This window comes from Lycorma delicatula, chromosome 3, assembly GCF_047948215.1.
Source record: "Lycorma delicatula isolate Av1 chromosome 3, ASM4794821v1, whole genome shotgun sequence".
Classification (NCBI taxonomy): domain Eukaryota; kingdom Metazoa; phylum Arthropoda; class Insecta; order Hemiptera; family Fulgoridae; genus Lycorma; species Lycorma delicatula.
Genome location: NC_134457.1, coordinates 125,668,156 through 125,688,556, shown reverse-complemented (window position 1 = coordinate 125,688,556; position 20,401 = coordinate 125,668,156). Strand labels below are relative to the sequence as shown.

At 28.3% G+C, this 20,401-nt stretch overlaps 2 protein-coding genes across 2 annotated transcripts in view; one reads left to right on the top strand and one right to left on the bottom strand.

The window, feature by feature from the left end:
• The first annotated feature begins 119 nt into the window (after positions 1 to 119).
• ND-18 (NADH:ubiquinone oxidoreductase subunit 18) lies at positions 120 to 12,254 on the top strand. Its single transcript, XM_075360512.1, has 4 exons — positions 120 to 277; positions 2,956 to 3,112; positions 11,569 to 11,744; positions 11,995 to 12,254. The coding sequence occupies exons 1-4, from the start codon at positions 219 to 221 to the stop codon at positions 12,170 to 12,172; spliced, it is 570 nt and encodes a 189-aa protein (XP_075216627.1). The 5' UTR covers positions 120 to 218; the 3' UTR covers positions 12,173 to 12,254.
• Positions 12,255 to 13,900: 1,646 nt separating this feature from the next.
• Positions 13,901 to 20,401, bottom strand: part of LOC142321957 (maspardin-like) — a 59,649-nt gene continuing 53,148 nt past the window's right edge. The window contains exons 7-8 of the mRNA XM_075360511.1: positions 16,319 to 16,428; positions 13,901 to 14,168 (exon numbers count right to left, since the gene is read on the bottom strand). Of these exons, the coding sequence (XP_075216626.1) occupies positions 16,342 to 16,428 (87 nt within the window). The 3' untranslated portion in view covers positions 13,901 to 14,168; positions 16,319 to 16,341. The remainder of the gene's footprint in view (positions 14,169 to 16,318; positions 16,429 to 20,401) is intronic.

Below are 20,401 nucleotides of genomic sequence, written 5' to 3'. Positions count from 1 at the left end.
GTCGATCTTTAATAGAGTCGTTCAATACAACTTAAACACAATTATTAGTTAATGCTATGGTTGAATAATAAAATTACAGTCAGGTCTACTTTTGAACTAAAATTGCTACACAAGAGTATAGTTAGAATGTTTGCATCACTGAAGTTCAGTTTGATCGATTAAAATAAGAAGATGGCATGATCAGTTTGTAACCTTCATAAGTTAGTTAACGACTGATTATGGCCTTACTGTTAAATTTAAAAAGTTGTGGAAGAATTGCACTTCCAATATGTAAAAGGTAATTTCATTCATTAATCTTAATTTTGGAATGTGTAAATTACAAAAATTCTTAAAGGGCACATATAATTTCATATTTTTTACGACCTATATTCTCGTAGGATATTTATTTTGTGTTTGTTTTTAATACTTTGTATGCTGAAAATCATCATTATATTAATTATTCGTTCACCATCTGTTAATTATTATTTTCTAACCATATTTCTACTATATTTCTGTTTGTATGTTTGCAGTTTGTATAAGGGTTGATTCAATATTTTAGAACTCTGTCGTTATCAAATCCTTTCTAACTCTAAAGAGGTATTTCAGATATATGTCAGGTATATTTGGAGTGAGTACATTGGTATTTTTATTGTAGTTATTAGCCATTTTTTTTAGACCAAGATGGTAAGTTGTTGGTGGTGTAGTTTTCTGTTTATTTAGAAGTCAGTATTAACATACCGGCAGCTGTTTATTAAATGCTTGAATGAAATATTTGAAGTCTTTGACCTAATTTATTAATATTTTTAAAGATGGTTTTATTAAACCCTGTTATTTGTTTTTTTTCTACTTATAAGGATAATTTAGATACATTTAATGTAAATTGTCAAACGGTTTATAATAGTGGTAACTTATGAAAGCTTACAGCACCACATTTTCAGTTATTTATATATTTTACTTATTTTTGTCAGTTATGAATTTGTTTGCTGGTTAATGTTAATCCAAATAGAAAATTGTGTAATCTTACTAATAATTATATTTGTTTTTGTGCTATTATTTTGACATTACTATCTATCTCATGACTGGTAAGAGTTGTGATATTAATAAGGAAAGGTGTAATCTTTGCCAGAATAAAACTGTTTAAACTGATAACAAAGCTTTCAGTTTGAGATGTATATAACAGAGAGCAAATCTCCTAAAGTTCAGAGAAAAAAAATCCGATATTGTTTGTACATTTTTTCTGATTAACTTGTAGGTAGTATAACTTATGATGTACAAAATTTCATATTTATTTGTGTATAGTAAGTTAATTTTTTTTTTAGAATGCAATGCAAATAAACTTGACTTTTTTGACAAATAATTTTGATTTTTTATCCATGATTAATGAAAAATTATTTTAATTTTTCATACCTGCGTGTGTGTGTGTTACAACTATTATTTCTAAGACAAATACTTATTTATTTTTCAGTTTTCTATCATGGAATACTTTTTCAAAATTTTTTAGAACAAGAATTAAGTCATAAAATCTACAAAAACTAATTTATCAAACATTTATTTTATGTCTGACTTCCCAGTAGTGGATTGCTTTCAGTATTTTTTCATATGTAGGTGAGTTATATTTTTTATGGCTTCTTAAAGAAAATGCTGTTTGGGGCTCTGCTTTTTCTTTTGATCAAAGAAAGTATTTGTGCATGCACACATGCACGCCGATGGCAGTGATCATCAGCAGAAATGTATGTCAGTAGAAGTGGTCTGGTCATAGGTTTAAATATATTTTTGAAGTGATAGAAGTTTTCACTTAAATTGGTTTAGAATTTATGTTATTGAACTTCAGTGACAAAATTTATTAACTTTTGTCTTCCCTGTTTAATTTTCAGTATGCTTTAATGTTATCCATTCCTTCCTTTTTATCCTATACTGCTTTTATAATTTCAATGATGCCTTCTATTTCCATAGTTTCCTCTAGAATTCTATTATTTAATGTGCTTTTTTAAATAAGTTGTAGGTTACGTCAAATGTAGTTTACATTACTTTTCTTTTCTACTCTGCAGTTTTTAAAATTTTGAAGTCAAGTTTTATCATTACCAGGTTGGTATAGTGGTGAACGTGTCTTTGCAAATCAGCTTATTTGGAAGTTGAGAGTTCCAGTGTTCTAGTCCTAGTAAAGACAGTTATTTTTGCATGGATTTGCATACTAGATCGTGGATACTACTGGTGTTCTTTGGTGGTTCGGTTTCAATTAACCACACATCTCAGGAATGGTCGAACTGAGACCATTCCTGAGATTGCTACTCCCGATCTATCTGATTTTCCTTTATTCATAACAATATTGTCTTGGTGACAATATTCATCCAGAAATGATCCTCCTTAGGCCACCTCACTTCTGATAATCCTGGCACGTCTATCCTAATTTTTCTTTTCTGTTTGATAGCTCTTCATATTTTTCAGAATGTAGCATTGATTTAATACTCTCAAGTCGTAATTTTTAATTCTTTTCATTTGCTAACTGGTTTTTGTTTAGTTGGATTCAGTTATAGATCTGATTGTTAATCTGATTATTATATTTTTGTTTTTAAAGAATACTTCTTCATTGAGTTGCTAGTACCAAAACTATCCTTAGGATCATTAATGAAGTGGTTTTCAGAGTTACCTTATTCATCCTTAACCATTGAATTTAATCAATTCATCTACCACTAAAGATGGATGAATAGTAAGAGATCCTTGTCTCTTACTCACCTCAAGGGCAAGAGAGTGCCCTAATTATACATTAATTCTTTTATGAATATATATTTGAATATTATATGCTATTATCCAGCTGAGATTACCTCTATTATTTTGAATCAGTATTTGTAATATAGTAATTTTTTCTCATGAACTCTATAGTTAATTATTATTTAAGTGACGTAACAGCCTTAAAGAATATTCTAAATCTTTGAATATTTTAAAAATGTTTTTACCATATTTTAAAAATGTTATCAGGTTAAGTGCTGCTCTTTCTACAAGTTCTTTTCGATTGGAAGAAAATAAAGGAAAAGATGTTCCAGTCCTTATAGATCGTAAAATTGCATTAATGAATACAGACGAGATTGAGCATTACAAACATTTGACTGAAGGTCATATTACTACTGATGAACCAGTATGTTTAATATTTGTTGATTTTAGGTTTACTTATATTATAAAAATATATAAATTATAATTCCGCTTATAACCATTAGTTGGTTATGCAACTAATTGGTATGGCCAACCATTGGGCTTATATATATCAATGGGTCATGCTAAATAAAATTAGTTATATTACCCTGTATTTATATATATATATATATAAATAAACAAGGTGTACCATAAAGTTCTTGCAGGATTTTCGTAACCTATTCTACGTGTGAAAATAATGGAAAGAGTTCATATAAGCATATGTTCTAAAATGCTTCATTTGCGATTTATGGAAGTGAAAGATTTTGTTTAGCTTTCAGCTACTCCAGTAAAATGAGGTCATACTGAAATTTTAGCATGTTAATTAAAGGGCAGAATTAGTGATCTCTTATGGTTTTTGACCTGAAAAATCTAATAAAATAGTTCCTAGAGCCGTATCTGTGGTAGTTTTAAGAGATCTGGGGGTGAAGTCCAATTAATTGGGGTAAAAAACCTGTTTTTTATGTTTGATGTACAATAACTTTGTTAAATGATTAATAAACACTTAAAACATTTAAACTAAACGTATAGAGAATTTAATTCTGAACAAAATGATGTAAGATAAATTCAATAAAACAAAGAAAAGTTAGCATAATTTGAATTTTAGGTACTTACATATTAACGTCACCTTAGCTGCAGCTTTATTTAAAAACAAAGTGAAGTAGTCAATCAGATTTCAGTAGAAAATGGGCCGATATAGAGTTTAACATAGATTCAAAACAGTCTCTTTATTAATTTTAATAAATGGTTATTTATATTTATTTATTTAACCAAACTTAACCTACTCTCGGGATTCACTAACCTTGACTAATTAACAAGAGTGTTTTGATTATTTAAATAATAAATAATTGCAAAATTACTGAATTTATTAAATAAATACTCAAAAAATTACGGTGTTAATTAGTCAAGGTTAGCGAGCGAAGCGAGCGTAGGTTAAGTTTGGTTAAATTATATTTATAAAATAAATAAATACAAATAACCATTTATTAAAATTAATAAAGAGACTGTTCATTTTTCATAGAATTCCGATTGACTACTTTGTTTTTAAATAAAGCTGTAGCTGCGGTGGCGTTAATACGTAAGTACAGAATTTTATTTAGAAACAGTACGCTAGACCAAAGTGCATTATATATACCACTTTATAATAAATGTTCAAAAATGAGCCTGTCATTTTCAACACATGTCTTGGCACACTTCTTTCTACTGCTCTTTTTAGTTCTTCAGGCCTGCCCTTTTGCTCAGCCGCATCCATAATGCGGACAATTAATTCCTCATGAGAATGTATTTGTGTTTTTTATATAATATTTTTCATTCATCTCTAGATGAAAAAATCTAAAGGTGTTAGATCTTGGCAGTTTTGGTGGCCAGGAATGTGGACCTTCATGACCAATCTATTTCTCAGAGAAATGATGATTTAAGTGAATGGAAATGGCACAGGAAGTGGGGAGGTGCGCTATTGTGCTGAAAGTATACTTTATGTCTCAGCACTCATCTTCAAGCAGCTGTGGCAATTCTTCGTGAAGAAAGCAAATAGACATAATATGAATGGTCCAAACAGCTGATTGTGAAGATGTCTGCACCATACATTGATGCTAAATTAGTATTGAAATTATCTTCCACCTTTTCATGAGGATTTACTTCTGCTCATGAATGCTTATTGCATAAGTTGTTGACATCATCTTAGGTGAAATTTGCCTTGTCAGTAAACAAAACATACTTGTAGAGTTGTCAATTTGTATTCCATCATTTGCAGAACTCCAAGCAAAGCAAACCATCTCCTTGGTGTAGATATTGAACTGGCTGTTTATGTTAAGGATAAAACCTGTTTTGTTTAAATGTCCTCCAAACCATCGAATGCGAAATTCTTATATGCTTAGATGTCATGTTCTGATGCCAGGACTGGGCTGAACTGCATTGATAATAATTTCATCAATAACAGTGTTGTATTGGACAGATCATTCGTAGCTGGTACGAATAATAGGTAGTGAACGTGCTTCTCAAAGAGTGTGAAAAGTTGCACTAATTGTTTTGGGATTTGGAATCTTGCGATTCAGAAAACGTATTTCATATTCTAATGAAGCAGTTGTAATATTAACATTACATAAATCCAAAATGAATATCATATCAGTGTATTACTCTATTGTAAATAGATATGGCTTTACTTCAATGGTAAACCAATCTCGTTGAAACTAAAATTCACAGAAAACCTTTGCTAACAATGGTTTACACAGTACTTTTGTTTAACCTCTGGGACCACCATTAGGTGTTATTTCAGAGGATGAGTTGAATGATTTTTGATTTTGATTGAAAATGTCATGCCTGACTGGGATCTATGGATGAAAGACTGAGGTGCTACCATTTGCGCCACGGAGGCCGGCACCCGATATACTTGTTACCTTACAGGATGATTTAAATACTATTACTGTATTGCGCATTGTTGATCAGCTGTTATTTTATTGCTAACTTCATTTTTATTTTAAAATTTTTGTGTAATTCAGTTTTTTTAAATTTTTAACAGTATTTTGTTTTTAAAAATTTTTCACATCACCAAAAAAGAATTTGTTTTTTGTTTATATTAAGTATTCTGACAAATATAATGTTTGTCAGAAAAGTTCTAACTTTTTTTTGTTTTATTCAACTTATCTTACACCAATGTTTTAATTATCCATTAACAAAATTATTATTGTACAACATAAAAAACAGAGTTTTATACCATAATTTATTGGTTTCACCCCAAATTTCTTAAAAACTACTGCAGATACAGTTCTGGAATCTATTTTATTCAATTTTTCAGATCAAAAACCACAAGAAATTATTAATTCTGCCCATTAATTAACATGATAAAAATTTCAGTACGACCTCATTTCTCCAGGGCAGCTGAAATCCGAGCAAAATCTTTCACTAACTGTAACTCGCAAACAAAGAATTTTAGGGCATATGTTTATATGAACCTTTTCCATCATTTTCATGAGTAGAATATGTTATGAAAGTCCCGGGAGAACTTGTGTGTGATACTCGAGTATATGTAATAATTTATAAATATGTGCTTGTTGGTGTTCTGAACAAATGGTTGTAAGGTAGAACATTTGAAACTGCAATCTTGGAACAAGAAAATCCATTCTTATGAATTAGCACTTCATGCAAGGTTACCAGGTAAAGTGTTGAGTGGAATGTTTTTCCATTTTTTCTTCACAGCTGAAAATATTGTTACACAACACTGCAAAAATTGCAGGTCATATGTTTGGACTTCTTTAGTCTTCATCATAGGTGAATGTTATCTGCATTATGTAATAAATGTCATAGCTATCAGAGAATACAGATTTGATTAGTGCCACTTTTTATGCCATACATAGTTTATATACAAGGACTCAATAGAGAAAATGCATAGTAATGTAATTTTTACCTTATCAGATGGGATAAGCGTATGTTTGATCTGTATGTATCTTCCCATTTCATTACATGTATTTCCTTTAGAACCATTTTTTTTAATGTGCTCTTGTTTTGATATACATGTTTTTAAGTATTTATATTTTTTGTTGAAGGTCATAAAATATATTTGTTTTTCAAAAATATTTGTTTTAGGTTTGATTATTTAGATAAAACCAGAAATTTTTTGTGTACTTTTAAGGAACTGTAGCTGCAGATAAATTTTTATTATGATTTAAGAACCATCTTAAATCTTCTTAAATAATCTTCATCTTAAATAAATTATATTATATACAAAGTAAGATAAAAATTAAATAATTGTCCTAATGATTAATAATTGAATGTGAAATAATATAATGAAATAAAATAATTTTTATTCTTACATTACTTTTTTCATATATATATTTTTTTTTACTGAAATTATTATATTATTCCTCTGTACTGTAAAATTATATTTTTAATTGTATTAATATAAAACACGTAGTAGAGAATATTGAGATAAGATATATTTTACCTTAATTTTTGACCAAAATTTAATTTTTAAATTATTTTAAGATATGTTTTATCTCAATATTCTGTACTAATTTGTTTACACATAATTTTTTTTAGGTTTTTTACCTAGAAGTTTATGCAATTGCTGTCAAACACTCAGTTACAGTTGCTTATAAGGATGAATTTATAGTTTGAAAACAGCCAATAATAATAAAATTATAGAAGTATTGAGTTGACAAGAGAGCAATTTTGGTTTTGTATGCTTTTTATATAAAGAATGAACTTTAATCAATTATGTATTTTACATTTTTTCTGATAGTCTTTTGCCATCTTTCTGACAGCTTTATGATTCTGCACTCATAGAACTTGTCCTTATCAGTAAAATACTGAACCAAGTGGAATTTCAGATTATCATCATTAGTGAAAGTTTTACCATTCAAAGAGTTTTGCTTTGCAAACTTTGAAATAAATGGTAATCTGTTAATACAGGATCAGGGCTATATGGGAGACGAGACATCACTTCCCAAATAAGTTACAATAATTTTCAGTGAGTTACCAAAGATATTGAGGCCTTGCATTGTCTTGGTGGAACAAATTCTTTTGCGATTTGCCAATTCTGGCCCTGTTCCAGTTTCAGTAATTGCTGACAGTAAACATCTGAATTGATCATTTTGTTCCTTGGAAGCTGTTCAAAATACACAACACTTTTGTAATCCCACCAGATTGACAGTATAATCTTTTTTGATGCAATTCAGCTTGCGGCTTGTGCTGGTTCATCACGCTTGGCCCATGATCGTTCTTGATTATGATGTTATTGTAGACGAATCCATTTCTCATGATTCATTACAAAAAAGTGTCGACTTCATTGCATTTGAGATGCATATCACAAATATTGATTCATTGTGTTAAGTGAATCTCTTTCAATTTATGTGGAACCCAAATATTGAGCTTCTTAATGAGTCCAAGACATTTGATGTGATCTTCAATTATTGTGATACATTTAACCTCCCTACAATCTCTCGCATAATTATATGATGATCTGATTCAGTTATGGGTTTGATTTGCTCTTCATCAACTTCAGTAGGTTGACCAGAACGTTGGGTCTTTTGAGTAAAAAATCTCCAAAATAGAATTTTTTAAGCCAATTCTGACATGTATGTTCTGTTAGGCAATCAGCAACATAAACTTCACATACATCTTTGTCAGTCTCAGTACCTTCTTGCCTTTATGAAAATAAAAAAAGTAAAATAGGTCAAAATTTTTGTTTTTGCATTTTATGTTAAAATTGACCACAAGCTAATAGGTGCAAACAAAATCAATCATATCATTCACTCTTTATAAATTATATGTGTATATATATTCAAACCTTTGCAAAATAAACTACATGAAATGTTTCTATGAAAGTTTATGGAAACTGTTGTGCAATAAACACATTTATTTATTAAAACTAACAGGATAAATTCCATGATACAAAATAAAGTTACAATTACAAAATAAATGGTCAATATTACACTGTCACATACAATTATTTCATTCATATTTTAATAAAAATGTAGATTTAAATTTAATTTGAGAAACTAAAATTATACAAATCAAACCAGTTACTGTTAAAATTGCAATTTAATGACAATTGTTGAACAATTGATCAAACGTTTTTATTAATATCTACATAAAAGTAATAGTTATTGTTTCTAAGTTTCCAACCAGGGACAAAAAAATAAAATTTTGAAAGCAATTCTGGACAATCAATATGATTATTAATAATTGTATAGGCAAAAATTAAATCATATCTTGTGATTTAATACATAGAGAAGATGATTGCATTGATAGTATACCTAATGCAGATGCAGTTAGATTATAATCGTGGTCCAAATAATGTATTATGTGACCAGCTTTATAAGAAACATATCTAAAGAAAAGGTGATTCGCTTTTTCTTGTTTTTTTACAAAATTCAAGAGTATGAGCTCTCCAGCTACTTGAGCAGTATAAAAAAATGTGGATAAATAAACGCCAACTAAAATTTTGTGAAAACCTTTTTTATAAAATTCAATTTTTTTATGGCTTTAGAAATAATATAATCAATATGATTTTTAAATGAAAGTTTACAGTCAAAATAAATCCCAAGGTCCTTAACCTAATTGAGGTAGATATCACGGATTCTGTAATCACTAACTTCATTATTACTTATCTGTTTTCAAAAAGAAGTTCCAAAAGCTTGTCAACCCATTAAGATGATACCAATTTACCATAGAGTCTAAATCTCTTTGAAAAAGATCTTATCAGTTGAGTCCTTAATAGCTAATACCAGATTAGCATCATCAGCAAAAAGTAAACGAAAAGCAAACTCAATAACTGAGTGTAAATCATTGATAAAAAACAAAAACAAAGGTAGTGCTGCAAGGTGGGTGGGTACCTTGCCCCACAGTTACATGAATTGGATTAGATATACAAATGTCAACCTTAACAAATTGAACACAATTCCCTAGAAAAGATGAAATCCATTTAAGTACGGGTTCAGAAATTCCAAATACATCAAGACTTCTTAAGAGCAGACCGCTTACTCTATCAAAGGCAGTAAAGTCAGAGTAAACAGCATCCACCGTGAATTTAGGTGTGATCATTAATGTATTCATTAAGGACAGCCAGATTCGTAAGTGTTGATCTGCCAGAAAGGAAACTATGCTGCTGAGGACTAATATATTTACACAAATATGGTTTAACAGTATTACAAATAAGGCAATCAAATAATTTAGCAAAGGTATTACCTTTACTAATTGGATGATAGTTATTAATATCAGCAGGACTCCCCTTTTGATAAAGTGGAGTGATGAAGCATTTCTTCCAAATCCAGGAAAACTCCAATTTTTAAAGAAATATTGTATAATTTAGTTAAGAGTGGGGCAAAAAACAAAACACAGTTTTTAACAAACAAAGGATGTATATTATTAGGACTAGGTGCTAAGAGCCGTGATATCTCTTGGATAATATCCATTGCATATCTCATCTCATTAAATTGAATCAAATTAAAGTTATCATTAACGTTAAAGCTTACTTCAGTAGATGACAAATCAGTCCGAGTATAAACACTACCAAATTTCTTGGCCAACAGTTCAACAGTTCAACAATTTCTTGCAAACAAACCGCCCTATCATTATTATAAAACATTGTACTAGGAAGAGATCTAATAGAGTCTAACAAATTTGAAAAAATAACTAGAATCATTTATCACAGCATTTTCAACATCAATGTAATACTTATTTTCATCCTGTTTACAAAGTTGAAGTAAATTTGTTCTGATATTTGGCTAATATCTTTCAGCAAAAAGTTAACAGTTTGTTCCAAAAATTTTCTTATACTACTATTTAGACGTAAATGCCCTATAAATTTTTTGGGTGAAAATTGCAAAGGAACTAGTTTAATCAAATTCATCTAAATGTTTATTATTATTAACTTCTTGAGTTAATAAGTTTTGGATATAGTGGCTCTTTATACATAAGCCAAATTGGAATGGTGAGTGACTTTATTATATACATTTTGCCCAACCCTCAGTTAAATTGAAATTCATCTAATTCTTTTCTCAGGGTCATACATTCACACTTTTTAAGTCAATTTTGGTAAGATTTTACAATTTGAAAATTTTTGTAAAAGGTTATTTTCCTCCCATTTGCAGCGCACAACTGTTTTTTTATTTTTTCTGCCCTAATCTTAGTTGATATCTTTCTGTTTTTATTAACTGTTGTCGTATGGGATGCTTCAAATTAAACAGTAGTTTTATAAATATAAATTACATTTGTAACTTATGTGAATTAATCTGTGAATATTCACATCTTTTTCAGGTTTTAAACAAATAGTAGTTCTTATTGTCACCCAGTGAATGTCATTTCTCTTGAATAAACACTAGCTATGATGTTAGTAATTAATAAAATATGATATCATATATTGTTATATATTCCTCTGTATTCCATATCCGCTAAATAATACTGCACCCTACTCTCAAAATAAAGAAATGCATTACATAGATATTTATGTATGTTGTTGACTCTGTAAAATATGTTTTGTGAATGTTTCCCATTTTTTGAACTGATAACAATATGTTATGTTATAATATTATCACTTAAGTGAGAAAATATGTAATGTTTTTATTTCTACATCTAATAATTAAGACAGATTGATTATCTTAGCACAGAGCTGAGTTTGTGCAAATTTTTATAATTTTCTAATTTATATAAAACATTTTTATTATTTTCCATTTTAATATGAAAACGAATTAGAAATGTTGTCTAAAGTAATTTTGAATTTTATTTTGGGGAGGGCCAAAAGCGTGAAAGTTTCTTCACCAGTATTTTATAAATTGTTTCACTCTGACTATGTGTGTTAATAATTTTTTATAAAATTTATATTTTACCTACTTTCAATTACTGATTTTTTAAATAACTATTAAAAACAGGTTTTCTTTAAATTTCATTCTCTTAATTTTTTTTTAGATGGACGTTTCACTTATATCTGGAGTTCCAGAAGAACACATTAAGGAACGTCGTGTGAGAATATTTTCTTCACCAAAGAATGCTATGCAGTCTGGAACAAATAATACTGGACAATGGGTGATGGAATTTGAAACAAGAGAACGTTGGGAGAATCCTTTAATGGGTTGGACATCTTCGTAAGTAATTTGTTTTATTTTTGATTACATTTACATAGTCTTGTGAATTTCGCTTTAAATTTGACAGAACAATTTGTTTTATCAACTGAAAGTAAAAAAATTGGTTTAAAATAAGATTTAGCATTCTGCTATATTTTTATGATTTTAAATTTTCTACAGTACTGAGATTTTACTTTACCAGTTTTATAATCATTAAAAATTAAAACATTTGTGTTGTCACTGAACAAGAGTAATTATGTTTTTCTTCCAGTGGCGATCCATTGTCAAATATGCAACTTGAATTTTCTACTCCAGATGAAGCTATTGCATTCTGTGAGAAAAATGGTTGGGAGTGGTTTATTGAAAGTGAGAAGAAAATTGCACCTAGAGCCAAATCTTATGCTGTAAATTTTTCTTGGGATAAACGAACAAGAGTATCAACAAAGTAAATAATTAAATTCATTAATATTATCATAGTATATTATAAGAGAAACTATTTAAAAATTAAATAAAGTCAATCATTAATTTTTACATATGTCTTTTTAATTATTAGTTTTGTTGAAATTAAAATATTACTTTGTTACTATTGATTCTTTACAGTTACGAGAAAAATAAATTATACTTTAAATGTTGGAATAGCTGTCTTAAATTTTCCATTTTTTAAGACTTAGTCTTACTGAGCAAAAATTGAATTATTTGAGAGTATCTGTATTGCCTTGTAACAAGCATAAAACGATTTCAAGTGTGTGTGTATGTGCTTATATAAACACATACACTTGAAATCTTATATATATATATATATATATATATATATAGAGAGAGAGAGAGAGAGAGAGAGAGAGATAGAAAGTCTATATATAGAGAAGAGACAGAGCGAGAGAGAGACCAAAATGATGGTGTGTAAGGAAATACTTTAGAAAACAATTCTTTTATGTTAAGTTTATTAATTTACTAAGATTCTGTAAAATATTGAATAGGATGGTCTACAGTGTTTTAAGAGTGGAAAAGGTGACTTTTCCTTTAAGTAAGTTTTTTAAAATTTCAAAAAACTGATAATATGTTATCAGACCTTTAAAGCTTAAGATTCATGCATTTTGATTATTTATTTTACTCTTTATGATAAAAAATAATTAAGTTATGATGATGTTATTATGTTTCTAATCCCCCTCTCCTCATGGTTAAGAGTGTTTCTTGCATTAATCTTTTATGATTAATTTTACAACTAAAGTTATATGGTTTATGTACATATGTCTAAATGTAGAAATTTTTCCCGACTCTTAATCAGAACTTATTAGGCATGAACTTCTTATAGTCATGCTACTGATTAATTAATATATAATTGCTATTTATAATTAATTACTATTGATAATTAAGATTATTTTTTGCAACAGTCTCACAATACATAAAAATATACTGGTGATATAATTGTTGAATTACAATAATGAAAACATAGATTATAAAAAAAGGTCCTTTTAAAAGGTAAAAGAAATCATTAAACCTAAGAAGATCGAATTTATTTTAGATTAACGTTTTCATCTCCTGCTGCTCAATCTTGGAATCTACTTTTTTTTGAAAACATTGTTTAGATGTGTAATCATTTTTGAACAAGAAAAAATGTGTTAAATTTTGATCTAAATTACTTTTCCATGTTATATAACTTCTAGATTACTCTATATACTATTCTAGATTACGGCAACTTACATTTAGATTATTTTTGTAGAAATGTAGGTGTACAAAAATCTTGGGTTTTAAAGCTATTACTTTTTTTAACTTTGACTTTATAGTTTTTTCTCTACAAGTGTTAAATGTGAGCACCTTTTGTCATGCAGCATACTCCAACCAATCAGAGAGTTTGCCCTATACTAATGGAAAAATGAAGATACATACACAAAATTTTTTATAAAATCCCAAAGGAAAAGAATTACATTGGATCAGGTTGGTTGACCTTGGAGACCATTTCAAAGAAGCCTCAGTGATTGTGAGTCTATGCCAAGGTGTCTGTTCAGCTAATTGTAATTTTATTTTATATTACACAAATGTTGGGGTTGGTTATCCATGCACATTTCTGTAGGGTACTCTGGTAATTAAATGTTTCGCCATAGGTTGGATTGTCAGACTTTTTTTTATTTTTATTATGAAGTAATAAAAAAATTTAAAAAAAACAAGAATAAAAGACATTATTATTAATAAAATATGTTTAATTTTTTTTTAATATAAATTAATCTAAATGAGAATATATAATGATTAAATTGTATAATATTATAAATTACCCTTTAATGAAAATGCATATTAAAATACTTCAATATAAAAAATATTAGCGGTGATGTGGTCATAAAAGGCAATAACTGAGTACACAGGTACATCACAAATTAACAAATATAAATTCTTCCCTGTTCTAATTATCACATTAAGCCGTGTATTAATTTGCATTGACTGCATATGCATCTGAAAAAAAAAGCATGACATTAATTTATATATATAAATACATAACCATAATCCGATATACATACAGTAAACCTTAAGTTTAAAAAACAACCTGTTTTTTAATACAGCTGTAATTATGATTTTTAAATATTTTTTTCAAATATGGCTTAAACAGCGGTATATAGAACATGAATTGCATATTATTCTACTGATATTTTTTGACCATTAAATCAATTTTTTAACATTTCTTTCACTTAACAAAATTGGGAAATTCTAAAAAGTAAGATTTTGAAAGTAAAATGATTTGAAAAATTGTGCAATACCTTGGAAGATATTTATTTTTAATAGAATAAAAAATAATTAAACGTTTTATTCACCTTACCAGTAAAAAACATAAGTTTTCTTGAGATCTTTCGGTTTATTTCAAACCATCGAGATAAAAATTGTTTGAATGCCAAAAGTATATTCTGTTTATATTTAGTATAAACATTTATATTTTGAACATTTAAACAGTCATTATTTTAATTTTTGACTTAACTTTTTTTTTGCTGGTAAGGTGGAAATACTTTTAATTATTTTATATTCTATTAAAAAAAATTATCAGCAGAAACCATGTTTAAGAAATCTATTTTTAATAACTTATAAAAGATATTTATAAAAAAATAAGAATATCATGATAAAAACTTGAAATTCATGATAAAAATCTTAATAAAGTAGATTGTCAATTCTTAATGAACTGAAAAGGGAATCTTTTATGTAGTTACACTCAGCTAATGGTAATATTATTACTCTGTTGGGTTATTTGGGAGGTTTGCCATTATTTGTTGTGCAGCCTCTGGAGAAGAAAATAATTCCCATGTTGGTCCTCATGCAGCCCTTGTACCACATAGCAGGGATACCTTCAGGTATTTGTAAGTGTTTGCTTTCCTATTGACAGACAATAAACAATCTTATCATTCCAATGTGATATGCTAATGAAAAATGAAGGTAAAAAATGAAGGTAAAATTCATGAACTGTGTGTTATTTATGGGAATACAAAGATATCACTCATATTTAAAAGAGTGAAGGAAAAGTAAGATGTAGCGTATAGAAAGTTTAATGAAGGTTGTAAAAATATATGAATGTAGTATTACGACCCTTATGCTTTATTATTATTATGTTTAAACATGTGCTTTGCTATGGAATTCCTAGTAGAAACTACATAGCATATATTGTTGGAGAGAGTGTATGTACATAAAAAGTGGCATCTGAACCTTATATCTGGACTGATAAGATGAGAATTTCACTATAATTTCATTAATTTCACCTCATCCTTTGTGGTAGATGTATAAGTTTTCTTACTGATTGCCGATTTGGCTTTTACCATGGTCACATTGGCCGTTAATATTTATTAGGTTGATTTTCTATGTTATAAATCATAAGATATATTCCTACTAAAAATAAATAGGATTCTAGTCAACTCGCAATTTCCCAAGAAATTCCAAAGAAAAATTAACATACTTCCACTCTCTATGACCAACAATTTCTGATTATAAATTAACAAAGTCAAAATTAAGAGACCATCAATAAAGTCATCATATGATTTTATGCATCCTTAAAATTATTATATACACTACTTTTTTTCAACTGAACTACTTTGAATAGTTTGTGATAGTCAGTTTAACGTAGTGAATATTCACTCTAACTTAATCTCAGCCTACTACCATACCTTTTGATTCATTGACTTTTTTAAAAATTAGTGATGGAACTAATTTTAATATTTATATCTGCTTTGAAGAAGCAGAGATCTGCAAAATTACTAAAAAATGAAAAAAAAGTAAAAATTATTTGTTTTTAGCAAAATAATAAACAATATTCTACGATGCACTTTTCTAAGATACACATACATGCAAACATATGAACACTTCTTGAAACATCATAAAAAACATATCAAATAAATGTGCCATTGAAGTTCTAGAATAAACCTATGAAGTGACCAGCTACTTTGTTACTGATTTGACCACACTGGACTAACCAGACCAACATCTGATTAACTGTTCTCAAGTGTGATTATCAACAGAGGTCTGGTATCTTTTTAATATTTTATCTCATTAAAGTAACCATGTAATCCAAGGTTTTAGTTCATAAAATTGAATAAAAGAACTTTACAGAGATCATGATATACAAATACCTTATAAATGTAATAATATTTAATTACTGATGATTATCCTCCTCCTCTTTATTGTTTTCACCTTTATCAAAAGCACTGTATTCTGTTCCTTCAAATCTTCCCACATGTATCTGAAAAACAGTAAAACTACATTAAAAAATATCCGATAAGAAAATTTAAGAATATTATAATAGATGCAATCAGTGGGATTTTATGTAAAAGTTATCTCTGTAAATATTGAAATAAACTATGGATGACTGCAGGAGGCATATATACATAAAAGATAATGAAGCCTGGAATTTTTCTCTCAACTTAAGTTGAGAGAAAAATTAGCATGGTGATGAAAGAATAATTTTTTGTTAAAAAAATTATTTGATGAAGTGAAAACCCTCCTCAGAGATTTGGTTTTATAATTTACAGTTCTCTTTTAGATTTTATTAGTGTTTTAGATTTTATTTGATATAGTTACTTTTTAAATAAATTAAAAAAAAACTATAAATTGTTACTATAAAAAAATTATAAATTAAAAAATGTATTAAATAAAAATAATAAAATCACGTGCTAAAATCCAATAGATAAAAAGAAAGCAAATTTAAAAAAATAAATGACATGATCTTTTATAGATATGGTAAAACAGTAGTTTATTCCGGTTTATTTTTTCGTATTACTATGAAAGAAGACAAAATCTGAAAAGGTCCAAGGAGAGAATAAAAATGAGATTTCAGTATTTGGAGATGATATTGAACTTTTAGTTGAAAGTAAAAGAGAGTTTAAAAGAAAGCGAGTGTATTGTATGAATACAAGAAAAAAATTTTATTTACAAATAATTCAAATAAGTAATTAATATGACAAAAAAGTAGAATATGAATAAATATTCAGAAAAATGAATATAATAAAAAAAAATTCAAGACATTTTGTTTCTATCTGCCACACAATTTTTATTTTAACGCAGCATAATGCAGCCATTTTAATATAAACAATAATGTTTAGTCATTAAGATTCCAATCCTAAGTTGTGTGGAATCTTCTATATATTCTACGCCACATTTGTTAATAACATTCATTTTCACAGACAATTTCATTAATATTTTAAAAGATTTTGAAATATTTTTAAAATCTAACCTCAACTATTTTTATTTTAGCCGCATTCCCATATTCTGCTAACCAATATATTACCAGTTAATAAATACAAAACAATTTCCTTTGTCACAGAGATATGAAAAATGGGATCTATATCTTTCTTAATACACTCTAGCACTCCTTGATCCATAAGATTAATTTATGTTTGGTAATGGGGCAGAAATAAGCTACAGCTATCTCATGTGATTGCAATTTTTCATTAAATGTAGAAGAAGCAATTTTTTATAACCAGTTATTGTTTTTGAGGGTACAATTTTAATGCGATTATAAAGCTAATAGGAAAAGGTTTTCATTTTTATACAAATTTTTCAATTTTTTATATAATTTAAATACCACTTAAGTCGCTTTATGGGCTTTTCCCATACTTATATGGTTAAAGTAGATGACACTTTTTTTTTATAAAAGTGTAGTTTGTTTCTGAAAAACAACAGTTCTCTTTTAACAGTGGATGAAAAATTACCTTTGTAAACAAATCCAAAGAAGTAGTGCCTCATTTAATTTAACATCTTCAGCTTTCACTGATTTCCACAATTGTAATTAATCTTCTAAACATTTAGTAGGATTAACTTTCCAATCCTCTATCTGTTTTGTCAGCAAAATCCACCATTATATCTAGCAGCCAATTATCTTTAAATTACTTTCTTTTATAATTTCTGAACAGTGTCTTATGCATAGAAATGCATTTTGATTTATCATTCATTTTGAGTTGATAATACAGCACAGAATTACTTTCACTGCAGTTTCACAATTGTTTAGGAGTTAAATTAAATACGATTAGCACAGTACACTAAAGTAAGCTAACCTATAATAATTATACTGAAAATTTTTTCTGGGAGACTAGAATGAAACTTGGATTATTAGAACTACAATGTATTTCAATGGAGTGTGATTCTATAACAATAAGTTTAAAGCTTGAAATTAAAAGGCTTTGAAGTAAATTAAATAGTAAAACACACTGCAGTGGAATTTTAATAAGAACTAGTGTTGACTATGCTGTGTTCAAGTAGTTAATTTAGTACAAGTAAACAAGAAGAAGAACCCACAGGGTTGTTCTAGTGGTGAACTACACCAACTATTTTCCTGGTAGATGGTGTTTCATTCTGAAATTTATTTAATGATAAAAACAAAAAAAAGTATTAAAGAAAAAAATAAGAACAGAATCTCATTTGTTGTTTATGGAATTTAAAGTTCTTTTCAGATGGTCACTTTCACTACTACAATATTTTGTAAAAAAGATTATCTTCATTACATAGAAAGGAAAACATTTTTGCACTGTACTACGAGTTTTAACAATGTTATACAATATGTTCACAGTTTTATAATTTTTAATAATAAAAGAAGTGTTAATAAAGAAAAGTAAAGAAAAGAAAAAATGCCCCATAAAACTGTTGGTTATGTGTAAAAAAAAAAAAAAAGAGTACAGTTGTTTCATAAAGAAAACATGTATTTATCTTAAAAATTTATGAAGCTCAGATTATGCACAGGTTGGGGTTGGATTGCTGGACCAGTGGAAAGGCATGAAAAATATCAGCACAAACACACATTAGAGATGGAAATGAATGAACTTATTTTCCTTTATTGTACAGCTTAATAATATTTTATTTAAAATTTTGTATATTTTGCATTTTACGTGTTAATTTTAGGTTTTCGTTTTTCCATTTCTTTATTTTAAAAAAAGTGAATGTATGAAAGATAGATAAGGTTTTTTAACTTAGAAGGGACTCTCTGTTTCTACTTTGTACTTTTACTTTACTACTGTTTCTACTTTATCTGTACTTGAGTCTTCTGTATCTTCACTGTTTGATGACATTCATTGGTTCTATCATTGTTGCTTTCATTATCAATGTTAGTTATTGTAAACCTTTTTGTTTAAATTTTGGCAATTCTGTCAGCCCCATAATATTTCTATTCTATTCTTAAGGTATGTTTGCAGCAATGCTTTAAGTACTCAACCAGCAGAAGCAAGTTTTTCTCGCCGTTTCTTTTATTGTATTTTGCAGACATGACATTTTTCCTATAACCGGACTCTTTATTTTCAACCACATTAGTTTTTTTGGGCTGAATTGAGTTCAGGGTGATATGGTGACACTTAATACATTGTGACTATAATCTTTTAATATTCTTAATCGCACTAATTCATAAAATTCAGTTTTAACATATCTGTTGAGCACAGAATATTTCTGCTTTGTAGATATTCTTAATTTTTCAATTCTAATTCAGTACTTTAGGAAATTTTAAACTATGACAGTGAGTGTTGTCAATTACCAAAACTGAATGAGAAGGAAGGTTTGGTATTCATTTTATTTCTTGTCATTATTATAATTCTCAGTTTTCTTATCTTTCTGGTATTCTTCTTGCTTCTGCTCAATTAAAAAGTAAAAAGTGATGCATTTGGAATTTTTTTCTGCAACACTGCTGATATATACCAATACCACCTTTTTACACTTAGGATACAAATTTTTTAATAGGAGCAAAAATGTTCCTATTATTTTCTGGCTTCTTCCATCAAAAACCTGTACTCCTTAAAATTTTTTGCAAAGTATCATATGTGTAATTCATCTGAAAATCCAGCTGTTCTGCTTTTAAATGAGTTCACTAAGAGAACTAGGACTAAATTTTGTTGTTGCGATCAATGTTTGGTGGTATGTTATATTTATTTTGCCTCAAATTACGAGACATTCATGAAATTGGCTCATAATAAGTAGAACTAGGGTTCGCGCTTCCACGAGCTCAGTTGACTAGTTCAGAGGGATACGATGTAGGACACTCAAGATGTCCGGACGAGGCCTATAGCGAAAGCAATAAGCTGAGTTATTAAATCACCAATTCAAATGTCGACAGGCATTTGCATCGATAGCATCCCAACAAGGCCACGTTTATTACTATGGGATGTAAAAGTTGTAAAAGATGTAAAAAGCACCCACATTCATGCCCTGTTGGAGTTAAAGCCCAACAGGGCATGAAT

Coding starts and splice junctions, on each gene's coding strand:
- ND-18 (XM_075360512.1), top strand. CDS start 219: ATGGCCTTACTGTTAAATTTAAAAAGTTGTGGAAGAATTGCACTTCCA. Junction 3,113..11,568: donor ATATTACTACTGATGAACCA/GTATGTTTAATA, acceptor ATTTTTTTTTAG/ATGGACGTTTCACTTATATC. Junction 11,745..11,994: donor TTAATGGGTTGGACATCTTC/GTAAGTAATTTG, acceptor TTTTTCTTCCAG/TGGCGATCCATTGTCAAATA.